The sequence below is a fragment of the Bufo bufo genome, chromosome 4 (genome assembly GCF_905171765.1).
Source record: "Bufo bufo chromosome 4, aBufBuf1.1, whole genome shotgun sequence".
In the NCBI taxonomy this organism is placed as follows: Eukaryota; Metazoa; Chordata; class Amphibia; order Anura; family Bufonidae; genus Bufo; species Bufo bufo.
Window position 1 is genome coordinate 600,976,299 of NC_053392.1, and position 26,200 is coordinate 601,002,498.

Below are 26,200 nucleotides of genomic sequence, written 5' to 3' on the forward strand. Positions count from 1 at the left end.
ACGGCTATGAAAAACGGATGCAAAATGGCTTTTAAAAACGGACAGATCGCCTGAAAATAGATACACAAATGGTTGGAAAATGGACGTGAAAAACTGACAGCGACTCCGTTTTTAATGGCCGTTTTTTCCGCTGCCGTGTGCAGGTGCCTGAGTCGGCTATTTCCTATCACTGATAAAAAGGAATCCCAGGAGCCCATACATTCTAGGCTTTACCCAGACACAACCCAATCACAAGCAGCACCTGGTCATGTGATCGTCTGACGACTTCCACACATGATCATGACATCATCACAGGTCCTTTACCTCCTCCAGAAAGACACCCTGACTCCGCCCACACACGATCACATGGTCATGACAGGTCCTGTATCCCAGCGTTCAGGTAAGTGTCCTGTGTGTTGGGCTGCGGGGCGTCCTCTCCGTGTTCTGTGCGGTCTCCTGTGCGAGTCAGGATTAGGGACAGGTTTACAGTCAGGGAGGTTTTAGAACAACTTGGGGGCGGGGCTCCATTCTCTCAGAAGCCCATACATTCTAGACTCAATCGTTGTGTCTAATGGACTTTGCCGGGTCACGTGACATGCTAAAGTAACTGGTGGGTTTAAAGGAGCTGTGGGATGTAGCAGCAGAATAATATGTACAATTGTAGGCGGGGAAAGATTAGTGGGCTACAGGACCTTTCATGATCACGTATGGGAAGAGTCACGCTGTGCTGGTGGGGGTAAAGGGCCTGTGGTGATGTCATGACCATGTGACACTGTGGGCGGAGTCAGGGAACACATGACCAGGTGCTGCTGTGCTGGATGACCTGAGGTTTGTGACCCATCAGGATGTAAGTACAATGTGTATGTAGCAGAGCTGTCTGTGTGATGTGTATGTAGCAGAGCTGTCTGTGTGATGTGTATGTAGCAGAGCTGTCTCTGTGTGATGTGTATGTAGCAGAGCTGTCTGTGTGATGTGTATGTAGTAGAGCTGTCTCTGTGTGATGTGTATGTAGCAGAGCTGTCTCTGTGTGATGTGTATGTAGCAGAGCTGTCTCTGTGTGATGTGTATGTAGTAGAGCTGTCTGTGTGATGTGTATGTAGCAGAGCTGTCTGTGTGATGTGTATGTAGCAGAGCTGTCTCTGTGTGATGTGTATGCAGCAGAGCTGTCTCTGTGTGATGTGTATGTAGTAGAGCTGTCTCTGTGTGATGTGTATGTAGCGGAGCTGTCTCTGTGTGATGTGTATGTAGCGGAGCTGTCTCTGTGTGATGTGTATGTAGCAGAGCTGTCTCTGTGTGATGTGTATGTAGTAGAGCTGTCTCTGTGTGATGTGTATGTAGCAGAGCTGTCTCTGTGTGATGTGTATGTAGCAGAGCTGTCTCTGTGTGATGAGTATGTAGCAGAGCTGTCTCTGTGTGATGTGTATGTAGTAGAGCTGTCTCTGTGTGATGTGTATGTAGCAGAGCTGTCTCTGTGTGATGTGTATGTAGCAGAGCTGTCTCTGTGATGTGTATGTAGCAGAGCTGTCTCTGTGTGATGTGTATGTAGCAGAGCTGTCTCTGTGTGATGTGTATGTAGCAGAGCTGTCTCTGTGTGATGTGTATGTAGCAGAGCTGTCTCTGTGTGATGTGTATGTAGCAGAGCTGTCTCTGTGTGATGTGTATGTAGCAGAGCTGTCTCTGTGTGATGTGTATGTAGCAGAGCTGTCTGTGTGATGTGTATGTAGCAGAGCTGTCTGTGTGATGAGTATGTAGCAGAGCTGTCTGTGTGATGTGTATGTAGCAGAGCTGTCTCTGTGTGATGTGTATGTAGTAGAGCTGTCTCTGTGTGATGTGTATGTAGTAGAGCTGTCTCTATGTGATGTGTATGTAGCAGAGCTGTCTCTGTGTGATGTGTATGTAGCAGAGCTGTCTGTGTGATGTGTATGTAGCAGAGCTGTCTGTGTGATGTGTATGTAGCAGAGCTGTCTCTGTGTGATGTGTATGTAGCAGAGCTGTCTCTGTGTGATGTGTATGTAGTAGAGCTGTCTGTGTAATGAGTATGTAGCAGAGCTGTCTGTGTGATGTGTATGTAGCAGAGCTGTCTCTGTGATGTGTATGTAGCAGAGCTGTCTCTGTGTGATGTGTATGTAGCAGAGCTGTCTCTGTGTGATGTGTATGTAGCAGAGCTGTCTCTGTGTGATGAGTATGTAGCAGAGCTGTCTCTGTGTGATGAGTATGTAGCAGAGCTGTCTCTGTGTGATGTGTATGTAGCAGAGCTGTCTGTGTGATGTGTATGTAGCAGAGCTGTCTCTGTGTGATGTGTATGTAGCAGAGCTGTCTCTGTGTGATGTGTATGTAGTAGAGCTGTCTGTGTAATGAGTATGTAGCAGAGCTGTCTGTGTGATGTGTATGTAGCAGAGCTGTCTCTGTGATGTGTATGTAGCAGAGCTGTCTCTGTGTGATGTGTATGTAGCAGAGCTGTCTCTGTGTGATGTGTATGTAGCAGAGCTGTCTCTGTGTGATGAGTATGCAGCTGGCTCTCTTCTTTGCTGTTCTCTCACCCGACGCCTGCTTACACTCCTGGTGCTGTCTAGAACATCATGTTTCAGACCTTCTCCTGCCTCCTCTTCAGCTCTTCCTCTGCTTATAGACTGGGAAACTGAAACTTGTATATCTCATAAGGGAAACAGGTTCTTGGCAATAACCAAAGACAATTACCTCTCCCAACTGGTTCAGGACCCGACTAGAGGGACGGCCATACTGGACTTAGTATTAACCAATGACCTGACAGAACAACAGACGTGCAGGTTGGGGGACACCTGGGAAATAGTGACCATAAAGTAATAACCTTCCAATTATCATTCAAAAGAGCGTTTCTACAGGGAGGAACAAAAATACCAAACTTCAAAAAAGCTAAATTTAGCCAACTAAGAGAGGCCATAGACCTAACGAAATGGGACAAAGTCCTCACAAATAAAAATACAGCCACAAAATGGGATATCTTTAAAAGCATCCTAAACTCTCATTGTGAGAGGTACATACCGTATGGGAATAACAGGGGAAGGAACAGGAAGAAACCAATGTGGATAAACAGGACTGTAAAGAAAGCAATAAATCAGTAAGACGGGAGGTAGCGATGTAAATGGTTAAAACGTCACCTGATCCAACATTAAAATCTCAGATAAGGAGCAGGTGTCGGGGCTCACGCGTTTCGGGCGATGGCCTTAGTAATAACCTAATCTAAACATATGAATATACAACCGCCGCTCAATCAATGACACATATGACGTCAGTACATTCTCAGAACCCGGCTTCATCTTCTCCATTGAATGTCACACGGCTGTTTTTAGAGCCAGTTGAAGTCAGTGGAGGCTGTTCACACCGCTGTTTTTTTATTTTTTTGGTGAATAGTGGCCGTCAAAAAACAGGACATCCTATTTTTGTCTGTTTTCACGGCCAGACGGGCCCCATTGAAATAAAGGGAACCATTTTTTTTATCAGTGCTCCCATCTAATTGCCCTGGCCCTTTAAAATCGGGTACTCTGTGATAATAAAAAAAAGCCATTAAGGGGTTAAAATAAAAAATAAAACACCCCAACCACTTGCATTTGTGGGAAGCTCTCCTCATTGAATGCAGAAGGACCTGCGCTCCTAGTGTGGTGACGCCCTCAGGTCCAGCTGCGAGTGAGTGTCCTGCGCGTGCAACTGGCTGAGGTGTGTGTTTTTTATTATTTATTTTTATTTATTTTTACACAAGCAGAATGGGGGCCAAAGGGGGCATTCTTTATCCTTGGAGCCACTAATTGGGGCATTCATCATACTGGGGCCATTAATAAGGGTATATTACTTCTATGGGGGGAGGGGGCGGGTTGATGTCCATGGGGCAATATGAATACTGAGGGCACTGCAGGGGTTGGGATAAAAAAAATATATAAAAAAAGCAAAAAAAAAATTATATTTATCCGTTTTTTAATGGCTATTAAAAAATGGATGCGAAATGCCTAGACACCCAGAGAGTGAATGCACAAATGGTTGAAAAATGGGCATTAAAAACTAAAAGTGGGGGAGATTTATCAAAACTAGCGTAAAGGGAGACTGGCTTAGTTAGTTGGCTATAGCAACCAATCAGATTCCAGCTTTCAGTTTTTAGAGCTTATTTGGAAACTGAAAGGTGTAATCTGGTTGGTTGCTATGGGAAACTAACTAAGCCAGTCTCCCTTTACACCAGTTTTGATAAATCTCTCCCACTGTGTGTGTTTTTAATGGGCATGTGAGTGTAGCCTTAAAGGGGTTGTCCGAGTTATGAAAAAAAAAATATATATAGCACTGTAAATCTGATGGACAGCAATATATAACTAAGCCTCGCAAGTTTTAGGCAAAAAAAAAATTATATTTCCTAATTTCCCTGGTTCTCTTCTGGCCCTTTGTTTACCTGCAACAACAACAATCTCTGCCCTTCCCCCTGCTCTGCAAAGGGAGTGAATACAAGTGCTGGCCTGAGTGACATGTCTGACTGCTGGGAGACTCAGCAGCATGTTGTGTGTGTGTGTGTGTGTGTGTAGGACTACAAGTCCCAGCTGTACAATGACACTGCTGATACACACACAGGATCTTCCTCCTACCTGTTCTTGCGCAATGCTCTGCAGGACTCCTCTAGTCTGTCAGCTCCTGTGCCCAGCATTTGTCTCCTCAGTGCCTGTAGCTGCTCAGTAAAGCCTTCAGCCCTGAGTCTGTGTTGCTGAAGGGGTTAAAGTTTTTCTTGAAGTATCAAGGGAGAGAGCAAATTGGCAGTGCAGGGGGCGTGACCAGCACAGTGACATCTACAGACACAGACCTGCTCTCTCAGGCTTGTGCACGAAACCTCATCAGAGCAGGGAGAGACCCTCAGTGAAATCTGAGAAAGCAGCAACTGTAGATGTAGTAAGTGCATGGTAAAGCCTTTACATTTCATTAGTTAGAAACATACAAAGAACAAAAAAAATAATTCGGACAACCCCTTTAAGGTTAAGCTTCATTCACAGGCCAGTGTTCTGTCAGTGATTTCCATCAGTGATTTTGAGCCAAAACCAGGGGCGGCTCTAAACACAGAACAGGTGCAGATCTTTCCCTTATACCTGGTTTTGGCTCACAATCACTGATGGAAATCACTGACCAAAACACTTGACGTGTGAATGGGGCCGTAGACAACATGACCGGAGATCCGTCACACTGCAGGTTCAAAGATTTCATTTCATTGTTAGACATCCGGGCTACTCCGCGAATTGCTAGTTAACTCGCCAGAAACTCGATGTTCATCGTGATCCTGTATCACAGTCAGATCCCATGGAGAATCGTCCGGAACACGTGAAGGTTCACAATCGGCGCAAAACTTAAAACTTTATTTAAAAGCGAGAATTGCAATTTCGACAAAAAAATAAATAAAATCCCTGGATAAGTTAATAACGGAATAACATATCCGCGATCCTGCCGTTTCCTCGCAGGACGACTGCTTTTCCTGGTGCTTTCTGCCTTTTCTTTGCCTTTTTTAATTTTTTTTTTTGCTGTTTCCGCATAACTATCAGCTTCTGCTTCATAACTGGACTCCTGCTTGTCGCGTTGCGTGCTTTGTGTGTAGTTTTAGGCACGAGCACAGATCTCGTTGATGGATCAGTCGCCTCATCTGATGTTAAAGCGTCCATACCTGTGAAGGCTTAGGCTCTAGGCTTCACGCACGACCGTATCCGTTTCGCGGTCTGCCTCCGTGACTGTGCAGACCTGTTGACTTCCGTGGCTTTGTGGTCTGCATTTTGCGGCCAAGTAGAGGACACGTCTCATCTTTTTGTGGAACGGACCTACGGATGTAGAAGTCACAAGGACCATCCATGTGCTTTCCGCATCGATATGTCCGTTCTGCAAAACGATAGAGCATGTCCACCAACCCGCTGAAATCAATAGGTCCGCAGAGGCGGACTGCACACAGACTGCATCCGTAAATTGCAGATCCGCGGTTTGCAGGCAGCAAAATGCATACAGTCTGTGTGCAGGGGGCCTTATTCACACAGTCAGTGTTCAGTCAGTGATTTCTGTCAGATTTTCTATCCAGCTTCTATTTGCTTTGAATCCCATCATCTGAAGGCTCATGTATAGCTCTTATCTCCTGACCTCATAAACACTTATTTAACCCCTTAAGGACTCAGCCCTATTTCACCTTAAGGACTTGGCCATTTTTTAAAATATCTTACCAGTGTCACTTTATGTGTGAATAACTTTAAAACGCCTTTACTTACTCAGGCCGTTCTGAGATTGTTTTTTCGTCACATATTGTATTTCATGACACTGCTAAAATTGGGTCAAAAAAGTTAATTTTTTTTTTGCATAGCAAAAAAACTAAATTTACCAAAAATTTGGAAAAATTTGCAAATTTAAAAGTTTCAGTTTCTCTACTTCTGTAATACATAGTAATACCCCCAAAAATTGTGATGACTTTACATTCCCCATATGTCTACTTCATGTTTGCATCATTTTGGGAATGCCATTTTATTTTTTGGGGATGTTACAAGGCTTAGAAGTTTAGAAGCAAATTTTGTAATTTTTCTAAAATTTTCCAAATCCCACTTTTTATGGACCAGTTCAGGTCTGAAGTCACTTTGTGAGGCTTACATAATAGAAACCACCCAAAAATGACCCAATTTTAGAAAGTACACCCCTCAAGGTATTCAAAACTGATTTTACAAACTTTGTTAACCCTTTAGGTCTTCCACAAGAGTTCATGGCAAATGGACATAAAATTTAAGAATTTCGATTTTTTTGGAAAATTTTCCAATATAATCAATTTTTTCCAGGAACAAAGCAAGGGTTAACTGCCAAACAAAACTCAATATGGGTTGCCCTGATTCTGTGGTTTGCAGAAACACCCCATATGTGGTCCTAAACTACTGTTTGGCCAAACGGGAGGACATAGAAGGAGGGGAACACCATATGGGTTTTGCAAGGCAGATTTTGCAGGACTGGTTTTGTTTATACCATGTCCCTTTTCAAGCCCCCCCCCCCCCCCCCCTTGCACCCCTAGAATAGAAATTCCAAAAAAGGGACTCCATCTAAGAAAGTACACCCCTCAAGGTATTCAAAACTGGGTTTACAAACTTTGTTAACCCTTTCTATTTTTTGGAAAATTTTCCATTTTAACCCTTACTTTATTGCTGGAAAAAATTGGTTAACAGCCAAACAAAACTCAATATGGGTTGCCCTGATTCTCTAGTTTGCAGAAACGCCCCATATGTGGTCGTAAACTACTATTTGGCTAAACGGCAGGACATAGAAGAAGGGGAACGCCATATGGTTTTTGGAAGGCAGATTTTGCTGGACTGGTTTATTTACACCATGTACCCTTTCAAGCCCCCTGATGCACCCCTAGAGTAGAAACTCCAAAAAAGTGACCCCATCTAGGAAACTACGGGATGAGGTGGTTGTTGTTTTGGGACTATTTTAGGGGTAAATATGATTTTTGGTTGCTCTATATTACACTTTTTTGAGGCAAGGTAACAAAAAAATTAAATTCTAAAATAGTTTCTACATTCGCTATTAAGTTTTGTGGAACACCTAAAGGGTTAACAAAGTTTGTAAAGTAACTTTTGAATACCTTGAGGGGTGTAGTTTCTTAGATGGGGTCACTTTTTTGTAGTTTCTAGTCTAGGCTACATCAGGGGGGCTTCTAATGGGACATGGTGTAAAAAAAACAGTCCATCAAAATCTGCCTTCCAAAAACCATATGGCGCTCCCTTCGTTCTATGCCCTGCCGTGCGGCTATATAGCCATTTATGACCACATATGGGGTGTTTCTGAAAACTACAGAATCAGGGCCATAACTATTTAGTTTTGTTTGGCTGTTAACCCTTGCTTTATTACCGGGAAAAAAGTATTCAAATGGAAATTTTTTTAAAAAAATGGGTGTTTTGCCACCGTTTGTATTTTATATTTTTAACGCTGTTCATCCGAGGGGTTTGGTTAAATGTTATTTTTATAGGGCAGATTCTTACGGATGCGGCGATAACTAATATGTCTACATTTTAAAATTTATTTCGATTGTACACTATATTATCATTTGAGGAACAAAAAAATGTATTTTAGTATCTCCATAGCCTGGGAGCTACAGATTTTTTTGTTTTTGTTGGGCAACTATCTAATGTAGGGGCTCATTTTTGGCGGAATGACACCCCCCCCCTGGCGTTGTGACAGGATGCCCGCTGAATGATTTCAGCGGACATCCTGTTCCTATTAACCCCCGCCGAAATCTAGTTTTAAAGTTATGCCATACCGCTGCGTCATGGGTCCTTAAGGACTCGGCAAACATGTCGTATCGGTACGTCCTAAGTCCTTAAGGGGTTAAGCCCTATTCTTAAGGACTCATGCACACAAACGTATTTTCTTTCCATGTCCGTTCCGTTTATGAGGAAGCATTCATTTCAGTGGGTCAGCAAAAAAAAAAACGGAAGTTACTCCATGACTCCATGTGGATTCCATTTCTGTATGTCTGTTCGGACAAGGATAGGACTGTTCTATCAGGGGCCAGCTGTTCCGTTCCGCAAAATACGGAATGCACACGGACGTCATCCGTATTTTTTGCGGACCGCAAAATACATACGGTCGGGTGCATGAGCCCTAACAGTTTGATGAGAATTAAACTATAATGAGTGTTTATGACATCAGTGGATCAGAGATGAGAGCTACAAATGAGCCGTCAGATGATGGGATTAAAAGAAAGCAGAAACTGGCAGTCTGCAAACAGATTATTATTATTATTATTATTATTATTATTATTATTTTAAACCTTGTATCTTAGAAACAGTTGAACATTTTTAATAAACACCTAATGAAAAATTGATTTTTAGCTTAAAATGAGTAAAAAGCAATCATAAAAAACAAAATTGCCCCCGAGGTGTCCATAGCCTTTAATATTTGCCTCCTCTGTCTTGAACTGAGTGCAATGACCCCTGTGTTTTGTTTCATTTCAGCACGAATTTCTTGTAAAGCATTTTCTTCATATGACAATTAATTTCATAATTTTCATGGAGCGAGCTGTAAGTAACACATTCCACTCATTCATACCATCTGCTGCGTCTTCTGAGTGCGCAGTCCTCCTGGGGACCCTGTGTATTTAAAGGGTCGCCTCACCTCAGCAAATGGCATTGGTCATGTAGAGACAGTTAATACACGGCACTTACTAATGTATTGTGATTCTCCATGTTGCTTCCTTTGCTGGCTGGATTCATTTTTCCATCACATTATACACTGCTCGTTTCCATGGTTACGACCACCCTACAATCCAGCCGTGGCGGTCGTGCTTGCACACTGTAGGAAAAAGCTCCAACCTATGCGCACTACCACCCCACAAGAACGTGCAAGCACGACCACCACCACTGCTGGATTGTAGGGCGGTCGTCACCATGGAAACAAGCAGTGTATAATGTAATAGAAGAATGAATCCAGCCGGCAAAGGAGGCAATATGGACAATCCCAATACATTAGGAAGTGCCTTGTATTAAGTTTCTCTACGTGATGAATACCACTTGCTGAAGTTAACGTTCTTGAGTCCCTCCAGATTCTCATGTCTTGGGAGATCAATGATTCAGGTTTTTCTTAACGCTGGAGAGTCCTGTCCAAAAAGACCGCCGCTTATCCGATCTATCAGCGGCTTTATCTAAACATATATGCCGTTAGCCGTGTCTACGAGGCAGGTCGGGTGGGTATTAAAGTGCATCTAAACTCTAAGCTAAACTTTTGTTTAATCTTAAATATAAAAAAAAAAAAATTTGTAATATACTTTACTATATTTACTATACTTTTTTTTTTTTATATTGCGAAATAGGCACCTAAAGTTCAGTTGCCTGTCGAGCTTTTCTTACACCGCTGTGCATGGGAGTACGGATTCCCCTGAGGCCGCACTGAGCGCTGCAGAGGCCGGAGCTTCGCTCCTCCTTCCTGCGCCAGCGCTGCTTTTATGTCAGGGCGCGCAACCAGCAGGAGAGCCATGTCTTCTGTGAGCTCCTGCCCTGCACAAGCTGCTCCAATGTGGAGCTCACAGAAGACATCGCTCTCCTGCTGGTTGCGCTCGCTTTGCTAAAGCCTGACATAGCCCATCCATACCTGGCTTAAGGGGGTTATCCTCGGGATAGGTCGTCAATATCTGATCGTCCGACCCTGCGGATCAGCTGGGCACTGAAGAGCACTTCTTCCTCTTCATTACACTGCCCGTCTTCTCGGTGACGCTGTAAGGCCTCTTTCACACGACTGTATGGCTTTTTCAGTGTTTTGCGGTCCGTTTTTTTCACGGATCCGTTGTTCCGTTTTTTTTTTTTCCGTTGTGTTTCCGTTTCTGTTCCGTTTTTTCGTACAGTATACAGTATACAGTAATTATATAGAAAAAATTGGTGAGGGGATAACCTTTTTAATAGATGGTTCCGCAAAAACAGAATGGATACGGAAGACGTACGGATGCATTTTTTTGCGGACCCGTTGACTTGAATGGAGCCACCGAACATGATTTGCGGCCAATAATAGGACACGTTCCAACTTTCACCGGAACGGAAATACGGAAACGGAATGCATACAGAGTACATTCCGTTTTTTTTGCGGAACTAAAACGGCCCGTAAACGGGGGAAAAAAAAACGTTCGTGTGAAAGAGGCCTCGGGGAGACGACTGTTAGTGTAATGAAGAGGAAGCAGAGCTTACATAGGGCGTCAGATATTGACGACCTATCCCTGTGATGGCTATCCTCCGGCTGTGGTAAAACTACGCCTCCCAAGATGTTCACTTGCTTGGCTGTTCTCAGAACTCCATAGAAATGAATGGAGCTTGCTGGGAGTCGTAGTCTCCCCACAGCTGGAGTGCCGGAGGTTAGCCATCACAGACCTATCCTGATGGGTGGATCATTTTTTGTGGGTGAGAATGCGGAGCTCATTTGACTACAGACCACAAGGCAGTCCTTGTGTCCACGTGCGGATGACTGTATGTCTCTTTACTTCCCGCAGCGCCATGATTCTGCAGTGCCGTCTGCTCGTTGGGGCTTGGTTCTTCTTTTTATCATCCACTGGGGCCAGCCCCGCAGACGAGAGCGGCACAAGGGGCAGCCGCACCGACCAGGGAGACGCGGCTTTGGATGAGAAACACCAAGACACTTACGGAACTTTTGCTTCGGAGTTCTATGACCTGAGATATCTGTCTGAAGAAGGTCAGAAAACAGCTCTTTGATGATTACTGATAATGAGCAGAATGATGACAAATCATTGACTGTATGTGATTGATTTCGGCAGTTTTAGGGAATCGGAATACGTTTTGTTGGCGGCTGTAGAGGTTTATTTCACTAAGGCTACATTCACACAAATATGAATAATGGCTGGGTGATGGCTGTATAAGTAATGACCATCGCACGGCCATTTTTAGAACCGGTTGAAGTCTTTGGGGCTATTCACATGGTCATTTTTTTAACAGCCATTGAATAGCAGACATATTTTAGCAGTTTTCACCACTAGAAGGACCCCATAGAAATCAGTGGGGCCCTTTAGACAGGAATCAGTTAGACGGCAGTAAAAAGGCCTATATGGGGTTTAAAAAAATAATCACCTCATCCATTTGTATGTAAGGGAAGAACAGGGAAACTTGCTCCGCACTGGAGGCAGCAGGGCCTGACGTTCCCAGCTTATATAATGTGACGTCACGACGGTGGGAGCTTCAGGTCCTGGTGCCTCCAGTGTGGAGCAAGTGTCCCCTCATACGCCAGGGGATGAGGTATTTCTTATAATTTTTTTTTTTAAAGTTGGCACTACCAGGGGTTGGGGGTTTGGCACTATAATTATTGTGGGCACATTACTTACACTGGGGGCACAAAGGGAGCCATTACTTATATTTGGGGGCACTATGGGGGCCATTCTTTACACTAGGAAGCACTATGGGGGCCATTCGTTACACTAGGGAGCACTATGGCGGCCATTCTTTACACTGGGGGGCCCCTGCACATTTACATTTGGAAAATCTTCAAACCCTTTAGCTGTTTTTACATTTTCTTATGTTGCAGCCTTGTGCTTCAATTAGAAAAAAATATTAAGTTTTCTCCCATCAATCTGCACTCTATACCCCATAATGAGAAAGGGAAAACAGAATTTTACTAATTTTTGCTAATTTATTAAAAAGGAAAAACTAAACTTTCTCATAGACAAGTACTCAGACCCTTTGCTGTGACATTTGGCTCTGGGGCCTCCTATTTCTCTGGATCGACTTTGAGATGTTTCTACACCTTGACTGGAGTCACTTGTGGTAAATTCAGTTGATCGGACATGGTTTGGAAAGACACAGCCCTGTCTATATAAGATCTCACAGCTGATAATACAGAGCAAAAACCAAGCCATGAGGAGGAAAGAACTGCCTTTAGAGCTCAGAGACAGGATTGTGTGGAGGCAAAGGATCTGTAGAAGGGGACAAAAACATTTCTGCTGCAAGTTAACAGTGGCTGCCATAAGTCTTAATAAGTTTGGAACAACCAAGACTCTTCCTAGAGCTGGCCAACACACCAAACTAAGTAATCCGGGGAGAAGGGCCTCGGTAAGAGTGGCTACCAAGAACCCAGTGGTCACAACGGCTGAGCTCCAAAGAGCCTGAGTACAGATGGGAGAAACTTCCAGAAGGTCAACCATCAGTGACCAGTAAGAAGCTTCTACTCAGTAAAAAGTTTGCAAAAAAAAAGACTCTTAGACGGTGAGAAACAAGATTCTCTGCTCTGATGAAACCAAGATTGAACTTTTTGGCCTCATGTCTGGAGGAAACTAAGCACTGCTCATCACCTGCCCAATACCATCCCTAGAGTGAAGCATGGTGGTAGCAGCATCATGCTCGGGAGACGGTGAGACTGGTCAGGGTTTAGGGAAAGCTGAATGGAGCAAAGTACAGAGATAGTCTTAATGAGAAACTATCCAGAGCTCTGGACCTTAAACTGGGCTGAAGGTTCACCTTCCAACAAGACAATAATCCTAAGCACAAAGCCAAGACAACACAGGAGAGCCTTAGGGACAACTCTGTGAATGTCCTTGAGTGGCCCAGCCAAAACCCTGACTTAAATCCAATGGAACATCTCTGGAGAGACCTGAAAATGGCTGTCCACCTACAGTCCCCATCCAACCTGACAGAGCTTAAGAGGATCTGCAGAGGAACGGCAGAATGTCCCTAAATCCAGGTGTGCAAACCTTGTGGCATCATCCCCAAGAAGACTGGAATCACTGCCAAAGGGGCTTCAGCTGAGTCCTGAGTAAAGGGGCTGAGGACTTGTGTCCCGAGTAAAGGGGCTGAGGACTTGTGTCCCGAGTAAAGGGGCTGAGGACTTGTGTCCCGAGTAAAGGGGCTGAGGACTTGTGTCCCGAGTAAAGGGGCTGAGGACTTGTGTCCCGAGTAAAGGGGCTGAGGACTTGTGTCCCGAGTAAAGGGGCTGAGGACTTGTGTCCCGAGTAAAGGGGCTGAGGACTTGTGTCCCGAGTAAAGGGGCTGAGGACTTGTGTCCCGAGTAAAGGGGCTGAGGACTTGTGTCCCGAGTAAAGGGGCTGAGGACTTGTGTCCCGAGTAAAGGGGCTGAGGACTTGTGTCCCGAGTAAAGGGGCTGAGGACTTGTGTCCCGAGTAAAGGGGCTGAGGACTTGTGTCCCGAGTAAAGGGGCTGAGGACTTGTGTCCCGAGTAAAGGGGCTGAGGACTTATATCACTGCAGGATTTTAGTTTTTCCTTTTCAATAAATTATCCGATTTCTGACATCCTGTTCTCTCTTTCTGATTATGGGGCACTGGGTGCTGATTGATGGGGAAACTGGAATTTTTTTTATATTTTAGGGTACTTTCACACTAGCGTTAAAAGAATCCAGCAGGCAGTTCCGTTGCCAGAACTGCCTGCCGGATCCGGTTATCCGTATGCAAACGGATATCATTGGTTTCCCGGATCCAGATCCGTCTGACAAATGCATTGAAATACCGGATCCGTCTTTCCAGTGACATCCGGAAAAACTGATCCAGTATTTTTTTTTTTTCACATTTCTAAAGGTCTGCGCATGTGCAGACCGGAAAACCGGATCTGTCAATGCAGCAATTTCCTGAACACTTGGTACCGGATCCGGCATTAATACATTTTAATCCAAGTGTTCCGGAATTTTGACCGGAGAAAATACTGCAGCATGCTGCGGTATTTTCTCTGGCCAAATACCGTAAAAGGGATGGAACGGAAAACATCCTGATACATACTGAACGGAGTGCTTTCCATTCAGAATGCATTAGGACAAAACTGATGGTTTTTTTTTCCGGTATTGAGCCCCTAGGACGGAACTCGTGCCAGAAAAGTTTAACGCTAGTGTGAAAGTACCCCTAGCACAAGGAGCAACATAACACAAAGTGTGAAAGGGTCTGAAGCCCTCCCGAATATGCTGTGAATGCACCGGGGCAGATGTCTCTGCCCTGAAAAACCTGAAACCAGTTTGCGCTTGTGATGTGATTCATAAAATATACAGGAATTGTGTTTGTAAGGGCAACGATCAGTGGCATCAAACAATCGCTTAAAGGATAATATTCGTGTACTGTCACTTCTATTTTTCAGGGTATCCTTTTCCCACGGCTCCCCCAGTTGATCCTTTTGCAAGGATCCGTGCAGATGATTGTGGAAAAACTAAAGGATGCTTTAGGTCAGTAAGTGTACAATATGGTGTCGTTTTAGGATTATTGCTGAAAACTGCCTTTATTCACTTATGTTTCAAGTGTAAGATATGAGTTTGTTAAAAATTAAATTGAGAAATCCTGAAGAACTACCTCAGTTGGGTTCTTTAGTATGTAGGGATTGATTGTATTGGCAGCCTGTCCTTAGGAAAGGTCATCAATATCAGATCAGTGCGGGGTTCCTCCAATCAGCTGCAAGAGTTGTGCTGCTGAAAACGGGGATCGGCACTACATAGCTCCGCCCACTGTGTGGGTCATGAACTGCAAGCTTGCAACTTTTTGAAGACTACTTGTGCCAGATTTTGTCACAAGTAGTGTTTCTGCGATGCCCTCACTGCTTTCTTAAAAAAGGGGGGCGCGGTGAGGGCGGTGGGCCTCGCCAGTGGGTTATAAATGGCCACATTTATCTTAAACAGGCGCTAATGAAGATACGGGCCCCTGCTTATATACTTACCTTTCCTGCAGGGTGCGCGGCTGGCTGATGGAGTCCGCAGGAGACGGACCGCATCTTCTTCCCAGCATGCACTGGGAGGGACCTGACGTCACACATAGCGCCAGCCAGCGCGCTGACATTGTGTGCACGCAAGGCCCTGGCCAGTGCAGCGCGGTGCAGAGTCGGGAGGCCGCTCCGTGGTCATCTATCGCGATAGAGCGATATAGACAAAATCTATATCGTTGCCCAAATTTATATTGTTTATATCGCCAACTCCTACCTGCACCCCTTCGTAAATTAGTCTCTCTAAGGTGGGGATTCCCTAGAACACAGCAACAACAAGAGCTGTCACTTCTACAATAGGGAAGACATGGATTTCAGCCCGCTCCAAGATCATCTGTAAAGCAGCTCTTCCAGCATGATCAACCCTATTAAAGGGAGTCTTTCACCTAAACTGACCTGATCTGCATTATAGTCCCCATATTGGAATGCTACTTACCGTATAGCTGTCCATCGCTTATTTTCGCTAAAAAACACTTTTATTCAATATGTTAATTAGGTTCAGAAGGTGCCCAGGGGCGGTGTTCATGCCGCCGGTGCCCAGGCCTCTCGCATCTTTTCATATGAAACCCCTCCCCTTTCACCCCTCTGGCCCGCCATAGCTTCTTCAGAAATCCAGCGCCAGCGCCGTTCACAAGATTCGCCGCGCTTGCGCACTTCATTCCCCATTATGGGCAGAGGCACAAGAGCGTTTAATGCGCATGTTCCGGCCCGTACATCTAGCCGGCCTTGTGCCTCTACCCATAATGGGAAATGAAGTGCGCAAGCGCGGCGAATCTTGTGAACGGCGCTGGCGCTGGATTTCTGAAGAAGCTATGGCGGGCCAGAGGGGTGAAAGGGGAGGGGTTTCATATGAAAAGCGGCGAGGGGCCTGGGCACCTTCAGAACCTAATTAACATATTGAATAAAAGTGTTTTTTTTTTGCGAAAATAAGCGACTGACATCTATACGGTAAGTAGCATTCCAATAAGGGGACTATAATGCAGATCATGGTGTTAGTGTTCTATAACGGTCAGTTTAGGTGAAAGACTCCCTTTAAACCAGGTATACCGCCTGGTAGGGCTCATCATGCTGATTAAAATTGATACTTCTCTTTTATCTGTATGCTAAACAGCTGCAGAGATATCTGCATTTTTATTAATATGCAAATGAGCAAGTTGGAGCACCAGGAGGCAGGGATGAATTCTTTGAGCACTGCTTTGTAACACTCCCCTCTCTTCTTGATTGACAGGGCTAGACATCAGCATGCTGAGGGCAGAGCCGTGTCCTAGAATGTACATATCATATCTACTACTTACTATAGCCTTACTATACTGAGAATAGAGGTTTTCTAAAGCTAACACCTATTACTATCACTGTCACAATATACTGTATGATTATAGAGACACCAATATTATGTATTAGCTTTCTGATCATAGAAAAACTGTTCTTCTCTGTGTGATTGTGCTATAGCTTAGTCATAAGTGGTCAGCCGTGTATATAAAAATCCAACGTTCAAGACTCATGAGAGACTTTTATATTTTTTCTTCTCTCTCATTTAACCTATAATAAAAAGATATACTGCAATAAATAATATATAATAATATACGATAATTATTAATAATAATAATAATAATAATATATTATAAAAAGGTCTTACTATATTGAGATTAGTTTTAGTTTTTCTTAGAAACCTAAAACCTATTACTGGTTTATTCACAATATATGGTTCTAAAGAAACCAGCAATATATATTAGCTTTCTCAAAAACTTGAATATGATAGGGATATATACTTTTATTATGGGTTAAGTAAGGGAGAAAAAATTGAAAAAATATCTGAAAATCTCTCCCAAGAAAGCTCATATGTGCTGATGTCAGCATGCTGATGTCTTTCCCTGTCAATCAAGGGGAGGGGGGAGTGTGCAGAGCACAGTGGGTCTTACAAAGCAGTGCTCCAAGGATTCAGCCCTGCCTCCTGGTGCTCCAACTTGCTTGTTTGCTTATGAATGACAACACAGATATCTCTGCATCTGTTTAGCAATACAGACAAAAGAAAGGTACGGTTTTACTCGGCATAATGAGCCCTACCAGGCAGTATGTGTGGTTTAATAGGTTTGATCATGCTGACAGAGCCTCTTTAACCAACCTGACACCAAGCTTGTTTGAGGCAGAAATGGTATCCTAGATCTGTAGCCATTTTTCTAGGACAGGTTGCTGGTGACCGTAAATTATTCCCTTTTAAGGAAAACTGGCTTAGTTGGTCATAGCAACCAATCAGATTCCATGTTTCATTTTTCAAAGCTCAACCAGGTTTCCTTAGTACCAGTTTTGATAACTGTCCCTCATACTCATTATAAAATCGTGACTCCGGTGACTGGCGTAAATGATGTTTTTGGCAATAAGGCTAATCTGGCATTTTCTTTCAGAATAAGTTTTGCAGAAAATTGTGACATTACCCAGATGTATGGAATGGATTTCCACTTGCAGAAATACATACATACATACCAACGTTTCAGTTGGTAAAAACTGGGATATCTAAACCCCACCCATGGGAACACCCACCTATGGGCAGGGTTTTGTTAGCCACGCCCATTTTTGGCATGGGAAACCGGTAATTTGTCGGGACTGTCTTTGAAAATCAGGGACAGCCCTGCCAAATTTGGGACAGTTGGCAACTATGGAAATACTGCATCAAGGGGGTGAGGATGGCATGGCTCGGTCTCAGTGTGATCAGATGGTGGGTGAGGCTTGATCTTGATATGATCAGGTGGTGGACGTGGCTTGATTTTGATGTGACCAAATGGTGGACGTGGCTTGATCTCAATGTGATCAGATGGAGGCACGGCTTAATCTTGATGTGATCAGTTCAGTGCTGCCCTAGCTGCAGACTGGCAACCTTTTGTACCATTTCTGCAGAGACTGATTGCAGCCAAAATTCCCCTCCAGCTTAGAACCAAAATGGGCCCATCTCTACTGAGAGAGCATGCCCACAAGAAAAATCAGGATGGTTCCCACAGCATGGAAACAACGCCGCATGCCAATTAAGCTTTTGCGCTCCGAACTTGAAAACGCCTGAACTAACACTCAAACAAGCCTCTTGTCAACTTTTGAAGGCCATTGTCGATGCCAGAACATCTCTCCCTACTAAGATTGATGAAGTGAAGGTGGACCTGGGCCGCCTTCGTCATGATTTGCAAATTCTTAGAGACCGAGTGTCTGAAGTAAAGGTTGCATCTTCAACCCTGAAGGTCGCACTGCTAATGTATCAAATATTTTGCAAGAACTGAAACTCTTGGCATTAAAAAGCTGATGATTTGGAGACCAGGTTGCAGCAGAATAATCTCCACATCATTAGATTACATAAAGGAGCGGAGAGTCAACACGCACAGTGTCCCAGCGAAACTCCTTCCTCCAGGAGAAAATCCTAGGTCCCTGTCGGCTCATCTGCAAAGACTGGGATACTGGTGGCTGGTACAATTCAATTTGAGAACACCTCTGTATCCTTCTCCCCTGAACTCCGCCGGCAGAGGGTCTCACACCCAGCTGAGGCGCTGACTTTGGGAGATGCAGATCCCATATTCTATGGCTTACACATCCAGATGGTGGATGGGGAGCCCCCTATATTCTTTACCAGCCCAGCAGATCCAGATGAGCAGATCTCCCAGAGTTGACTCTCCCAGTGGCGTCAGTGACTCTTCCCAGCTTCAGATCTGGTGTTCATGGTGGCCATCTGAGCTATCAGTATGAACCCCCCCACTAGGTGGTGCTCTAGGTCTTCTCTATACTTAAAGGGGTATTCCCATCACAATGATCACTGTTAATGATTTGACAGTGATCATTTTTGTAAATACATTATATTACCCAATTCCCACCCTTTTTGAGAAAATAAGTCCCCTCTTACCTGATTGTTGTCTTTCGTCTCCCCTGGTTACGGCCACCTCCCCTGTCGAATCCCGCCGAGCCGCGCTTGTGCAGAAGACTGATGATTTTCTCCCGGCCAGGCCTCGCAATGTCCTGAACGCGCACGCCGCCGGGCATGCGCCATGATGACTTCTTTCTGGCCAGTATAGTACAGAGCTGCAAACGCGCATGCCAGGTCTGTACTATACAGGCCAGAAATAAGTCACCATGGCACATGCACGTTCAGGACATTGCCAGGCCGGGAGAAAAACTTCAGTCTTCTGCGCAAGCGCGGCCCGGCCGGGAGAAGACTTCAATCAAGCACAGCCGAATCCAGGAAGTGAACGTCGCGCTGGACGCAGGGAAGTATGAAAACTGAAGATGGGAATACCCCTTTAATTGCTGGCTGTAATCTCATTTAGTGGGGTAACTGTATGTGGCAGCATTCTAATAAAGATTCTCCCTCTCCCCCCCCCCCCCATTTTTTTTTTTTTTTTTTGTTTTCCTCTCTCCTCTCCTTACTCTTTTTTTTTTTATTTTACTACCCCTTTCTTATTTCCTCCTGAATGTACAGCCGTAGACCCTTCCTCTCCCTATAGGCCATGTCATTTTATCTGTATTTTTCCAGTGCCAACCAGTTCCAAATGTGATATCCGATATGCAATCCCTTGGCGTGTTATGTTACCTCTTTGTGGGTGCCTTACGTATCACAGTTTGTCTTGGCTGTCCTTTATAACTTCTTAAGCCTCATTCACAAGTCAGTGTTTGGTCGGTGATTTCCTTCGGTGGTTGTGACTTGTGAGCCAAAACCAGGATTGGAGCCTCCACAGAGATGAGGTCTAAGGGAAAGATCTGCTCGTGTTCTGTGTTTGGCTCAAAATCACTGACCGAACGCTGACTGTGTGAATGAGGCCTAACTGTGGGGTGTGATGTGCTCCGCTCCATCCCATCTCAGCACTTCGGTAATGAGGTTACAGGGTACCGATGTGTGCTCCGCTGTGGAATCCGTGCTACGCTACAGTGCCGACATGTCAGTGCTGTACTACAATACTGACTTTAAAGCCAGAACTTTGCCTATTTTGGTAGGAAAACCGCAAAAATCCATAAATAAAGTATAATAGAAAAGTCATTTAGAACATTTTGAAAAGAAAAAAAGTTTTATAAAAGTTTAGTTACTCTTTAATAAACCTTCTCTTTTTTATTTTTTTATTTTTTTCTTCCGTTTTTTGAGGACCGTAAAAAACGGAAGACATACGGAAGTCATTTGTCCGCAAAATGCGGACACACGGTTCCGTTATTTGCGGACCGCAAATCGGAAAGGATTACACACGGTCGTGTGAATGTACCCTTATTGTAATAGTGACAGGTCTTGTGTTCTGTTGGACCTCAGGTCAGGGCTCCAGAAACCCCCTGGGGAATCGCTGATCCAAGTAAATCTCACATGACTACTGTTTTCCCTTTTAGGTACGGCACGCCGGGGTGTACTGCGGAGACCTGCGACTACTTTCTAAGTTACCGTCGAATTGGGGCGGATGTGGAGTTCGAGCTGAGCGCTGACACCGATGGATGGGTAGCCGTTGGATTCTCTTCTGACAAAAAAATGGTAAATAACTAAAACACGTGGTAAAGGCTCAGTGGGTGGGTGTCAGCTGTGTAACACGGGCCGCATACGGGACGGGCACAGGTCCAACGCCTCTGCACATCCAGCGCTACGAGGTTAATGTATTATGTAGCTGTTTGGCTCCAAAAACAGATATCAAGCAATAGGTGCCGCTGTACGTCCCTTGAAAGCATCTATAGTAAACCCCTTAAGTTCGCGCACCGTACATGTGTAGAGGAAGGAGGGGTTTTAGATATGGTGAGCTCAGTTGGTGCCATAGCCGCTGAGTCTCTGCTATTTTAAGCAGCAGAGGCCCAGGGCTAATATCTGCGACCAGAGATAACGCCAATCGCAGACTTTTAGGCCCCTTGCAGACGAGCGTTTGTCACGCTGCAGGTCCGCAGCGCAGCTCCCGGCCTGACCTCCCAGCACTGACGGGGTCACATAGCATTATATTGATTTATGATGCTATGTAACACCAGCTGCCAGTGTTATCCAATACATTCCAGAACTGTAAGGGTTACATAGCATCATGAATCAATATAATGCTGTGACCCCGTCAGTGCCGGGAGGTCAGGCCGGGAGCTGCGCTGGGAAATTTTTTATTTTTAAGTTTAAAAATATATTAAAAAAATACAAAAATTTCAACAATGAACAATAAAAAACAATCATAGGAATTGCCATGTCCTAAAATGCCTGAACTATGAAAATATAAAAATATTTACCCCATACAGTGAATGGCGTAACAGAAAAAAAATAAAATATGTGGTCAAAAAGTCACACACACTCCAAAACGGTGTCAATAGAAACTACAGATTGTCCTGCAAAAAAATGAGCTCCCCACACAGCTCCATAGACGTAACTGTAAGAAAGTTATGGGGGTCAGAATATGGGGAGAAAAAGGGAGAAAAAAAAAATCTTTTCAAAGTGTTTTTAGAATTTTTTTCAGTATTAAAACCCGAGATAAACCATATAATTGTGGCTTCACCGTAATCGTACTGACCCAGAGAATGAAGGGCACAAGTCAGTTTTACTGCACAGGGAACGCCGTAAAACTGAGGCTTAATTGCATTTTTTTTTTCCTGTTTTCCCCCATTTGGAATTTTTTCATATGCATTATCATATGCAATATTAAGTGGTGCCATTAGAAAATATAACTTATAGCCCTTATACGGCTGTGTGAATGGGAAAATAAAAAAGTTATGGCTTTGGGAAGGCGGGGGGGGAATCAAAAGGCAAAAACTAGAAATCCTCCAGTACTCAAGGAGTATTCCTACAATCCACCTTTATAAGATGATAAGCATCTGATCCTTTCAAAGTCTGTAGCAGGGATCAGCAACCGCCGGCACTCCCGCTGTTATGAAACGACAACTCCCAGAATGCTTCACTCACTTCAATGGTAGTTAGAAGAACATCCGAGCATGTTGCATTCTGGGAGTTGTAGTTTCACAGCGGCTGGAGGGCCGAAGGTTGCTGATCCCTGGTCTATAAGGCAGATGAAGTGGATAAAAATCTGTCCTGTCATGTGGTGATCACACAATGGAGGGGGTCTAAGGTGGGATTTCAACGAGACAACCAAAACCCTAATAATACTAATTAAAGGTTTCCTTTGTAGGGAGGTGACGACGTCATGGCCTGTGTCCATGATGATAATGGAAGGGTGCGCATACAACATTTTTATAATGTCGGCCAGTGGGCTAAAGAGATCCAGAGGAATCCAGCCAGAGACGAGGAAGGCGTATTCGAAAACAACCGGGTAACCTGCCGCTTCAAACGCCCCGTATATGTTCCTAGAGATGAGACCATAGTTGACTTGCACTTAAGCTGGTATTATCTGTTTGCCTGGGGCCCTGCAATTCAAGGTAAGAGCTACATTGATTTCTACCCAACTTTGACATATATTTATGTTTATTACATTTGTTTCCTGCGATTTATTCCGTTGTTGGCATTTATATCGTTTTATATTGTTGAATTGCATTTTATACGATGTATTTTGTTCATTTGCACTGTATTGTGGAAAGGGTTAATACACAGCTAGTTCATACTGAGAGACTTTGGGAATTTCCAGCCCGTGCACTAAGAAGAAAGTCATTTTTTATTGCTGTTATAAGGGACTATGCAGAGCTCAGTTTTGGAGGAAAAGCCAGACACGGTGAACTTTTCGCTGTCTGGTTTAGCTCTGTCAGATGGTTGTTTACAACTGAAAACTGCTTAGTCATTCCCATTGACTTGTATTGAGGCCTAATACAAGTCTATGGCACTCTTGAACTACAACATTGTTAGTTAGGCTGTGCTTCTCCGGTATCAACCCTCCCACTGGAAGGTTCTAGATCAGTTAGAAACTGTAGAGCAGTCAGAGCCCCTAAGGTTCTGCAGACATGGACCAATGTTTAGTAGGAGAGACTCTTCACAAGTGACCAAAGAAGATGCTGAGATGGGGATACTCTGCCTCAGACCCTGGGTCACCAGCCCTTTAACCAGAAAGCCAGCCGGATGAATAAGCCACAGACCTTGGGCCAGGGTACCGGCCTTTTGAGAGAGAGAGAAGATCAGATAGCTCAAACCCTTCCTCAGCACAGAACCTTCTGCTACCCAAGGGAAACTGTAGAAGCCAGCTCAGTTCCTTGCCTGTATTCTTCACTTGAGTTCCTCCAGTAAAGAAGCACACTGGTTTACTACTGCAGACCCTGACTCCCTGGACTTATTTCCCATTGGAGTGCACCAGGGGACCTAGCCTAGCATTGGCGGCCACATGAAACCCGTCCACTGCAACAGGTGAATTGTCCATTTGCTGGGTTTCCCACATAGTAGCTGAAACCCCAATCACTTACAACAGCCAATGGCTGAAATATTTTGAAGGCAATACCTCCCTTACATTGCCCATCGTAGGTGGGCAGGGTTTAGACCGCTATTTGGAGACCCAGCCATAACATGTCACATCTTTACTGCTGCTTCTCTAAAACACACGATATGGTACTCCAATGCACGAGTGCTTACAATGCTGTTTGTAGTACTTACTATATGTTTTCTATCATTTTCCAGGCTCCATAACACGGCACGATATCGACTCGCCTCCAGTTTCAGAGAATGTCGTCAGCATTTACCGTTACGAAGATATTTTCATGCCGTCGGCAGCCTACCAGACCTTCTCCTCTCCCTTTTGCCTTCTTCTGATTGTAGCGTTGACTTTCTACCTGCTAATGGGAACCCCATAACATTGTATTTGTTACCCTTTGGATCTGAGAATAGATGGACATTGTGTGCTCTCTTTTGTGCTTGACATGTTATGTCCTGTTCTGCTGGAACAACAGGTAATAGGTTACATGTTCATCCAGCAGGGACTTCATATTTTACAGACCCAGAAGGTATCGGTAAAGCTAATGTGGGTTAACTAGTCGCTAATCATGTGCCAAGAAAAAGTAATTGTTAGAAAGCTTAACCCATTGTGTTTAATATGAGGTAGCCATCATATATAGGGTCTCTTACATTTGGGCCTCATTCACACAGCTGTATTTATCCGTATTTTTTTCAAGATGCAGACCCATTCTTTTCAGTGGGGCCACAAAAGAAGACCAACAGCACATGGGGTGCACCACAGCCATATGTCCATTCTGCAGTCCCACAAAAAAACACAAAAAACAGAAGATGTCCTATTCTTTAGTTTTGTGGACAAGAATAGGTATTTGTAACATAGTGCAGGACCTGCGGAAGGGAAGCGGACGGCAAAACGTATACGGCCGTGTGCATGAGGCCTTAGTTTCCTTGTGGCAGCTAAGTAAGATTTTATAATTTGATGTTTTTAAACTGCATATCTCTGTCATTTAGGTTTCCAAACCACAATACCCTGAGTATTATAGGAACAGGTTTCCTGACATAAAACGCCATCATAGATTATTTTATGACACAATTTTGACTCGCCAGGTTGTCAAAAGGCAGCTCATGCTATAAAAGTATTTACTTAAAGGGGTTTTCTAGGAATGATTTAAAATGGCCACCAGCAACCTGTCTTAGAATGTGAGCAGGACTGGTTGTATCCACTTGTATAGCTGCCTGGGGGGTGAGGGTAATGTATGTTAATGATGGGATCCTGCCTATAATATACCATCATGGCTGAGCAGCCTGACAGGAACCCTCACCAATGTGTAGTATAAGCAAGAGCCAGAGCGTAGTATGTAGTGAAGCCCTAACCTTCAGGCAGCTCTAGAAGTGGAGGCAACCAGTCCTGCCCACATTCTAGGGCAGGACGCTGGTGGCCATTGTAAATCATTCCTGGAGAACCCCTTTACATTAGCATCTTTCACCACTTCTGACATGTCAACGGTTTTAGTAAAGACTCGTGTTTCTCGTGAAATAAAAATTATGGAACATCGTTTATCATAACTCCGCATTGTGCCGTTCTTCTGTTACTCCTTCTAGAAATTTATGAATAAATTGACAACTGGGTGTTCCTTTACCTGTGTAGGGATATACCCCTTCGCTTCATTTATCGGAGGGCTATGTCCTACACAGTCTCTCACTGTGGTAGCACGCACTTGTCTGTTTACTCCTATATTTCTAAGAGGAGCACAAGCACATTGCAGAGATATAAGAAAACATGCTCCAGAAATGGAATGGGGGATGCAGCAGTTTTGACAGGCTCTCTTTAAAGGGAATTTCAAAGTGGCCTCCAACAACCCGTCCTAGGATACAACTAGGACTGGTTGCCTCCACTTGTAGAGCTTCTCAGGGGTAAATGGCAGGGGCTTGCGATGCCTACTGTCATTTTACATTGAATGCTGAGGTTTGCTGTCAGGCTGCTCAGGCTGACTGCATATCACATGCATGATCGCTCCACTAGGGACTCTGCTGAACACTAGATAGTAATGATGTGATCCTGTGTGTGAGATGCTGTCATGGCTGAGCAGTCTGATAGGGAAGTGGAGGAAGGATGTAGTCCTACTCCCCGATCCTCTCAGGCTGCTCAGCCATTATGGCATATTGCATCATTACCATCTTGTAGGCCATACAAGATTCATGGACAAGATTGGATTCCATTACAGATTACCCTCATTTGTGATGTCTGAATATATATTCACCATCCACAAGCAGCCATGAATAAAGAGGCTGGCCAGGTGCCATGTATATCTCTAGTCTATAATACTGTACACCTTTGTAGCTACTGAGCAGGAACCTGGACATCATTCCTTCCAAACCAGGCAATTCAGTACAGTAGCAAATATATTTTGCTGTAGTGTCAAATCATTAGCTAATTTTTAGATAGAATATTTTATGGGTTTATGGTATTATTCCTAGGCTTTTGTAGGACAGGGAAGGGGTTAATATGCGCGACCCTGGTGATCTAGGGCAGATGTGTTCACCTTATCTCTGAACTCCTGACAGCTCATAAACACTAATTTATAGTAATTCTTAGCATTTTAATGATAATAAGGCTGAAGTAAGTGTTTATCAGCCGTCAGGAGTTCAGAGGTTCATCGATAAGGGCTACACGTGAGAGCTGCTGGATTCAATGTAAAATAGAAAGCAAGGCTGTAGAACAAAAGCTGTTGATAGTAACTG

General features: G+C 44.2%; 1 protein-coding gene across 5 annotated transcripts; it reads left to right on the forward strand.

The window, feature by feature from the left end:
• The first annotated feature begins 334 nt into the window (after positions 1-334).
• On the forward strand, positions 335-26,200 carry FRRS1L (ferric chelate reductase 1 like). 5 transcript variants are annotated; one of them, XM_040430539.1, is made up of 7 exons: positions 731-826; positions 8,949-9,014; positions 10,967-11,166; positions 14,557-14,641; positions 20,509-20,647; positions 22,260-22,506; positions 23,687-26,200. In XM_040430539.1, the coding sequence occupies exons 3-7, from the start codon at positions 10,971-10,973 to the stop codon at positions 23,857-23,859; spliced, it is 840 nt and encodes a 279-aa protein (XP_040286473.1). In that variant the 5' UTR covers positions 731-826; positions 8,949-9,014; positions 10,967-10,970; the 3' UTR covers positions 23,860-26,200. The 5 variants fall into 5 exon arrangements, with proteins under 5 accessions (XP_040286476.1, XP_040286473.1, XP_040286474.1 ...); XM_040430542.1 differs by lacking the exons at positions 731-826; positions 8,949-9,014 and adding an exon at positions 335-379; XM_040430540.1 differs by lacking the exon at positions 8,949-9,014.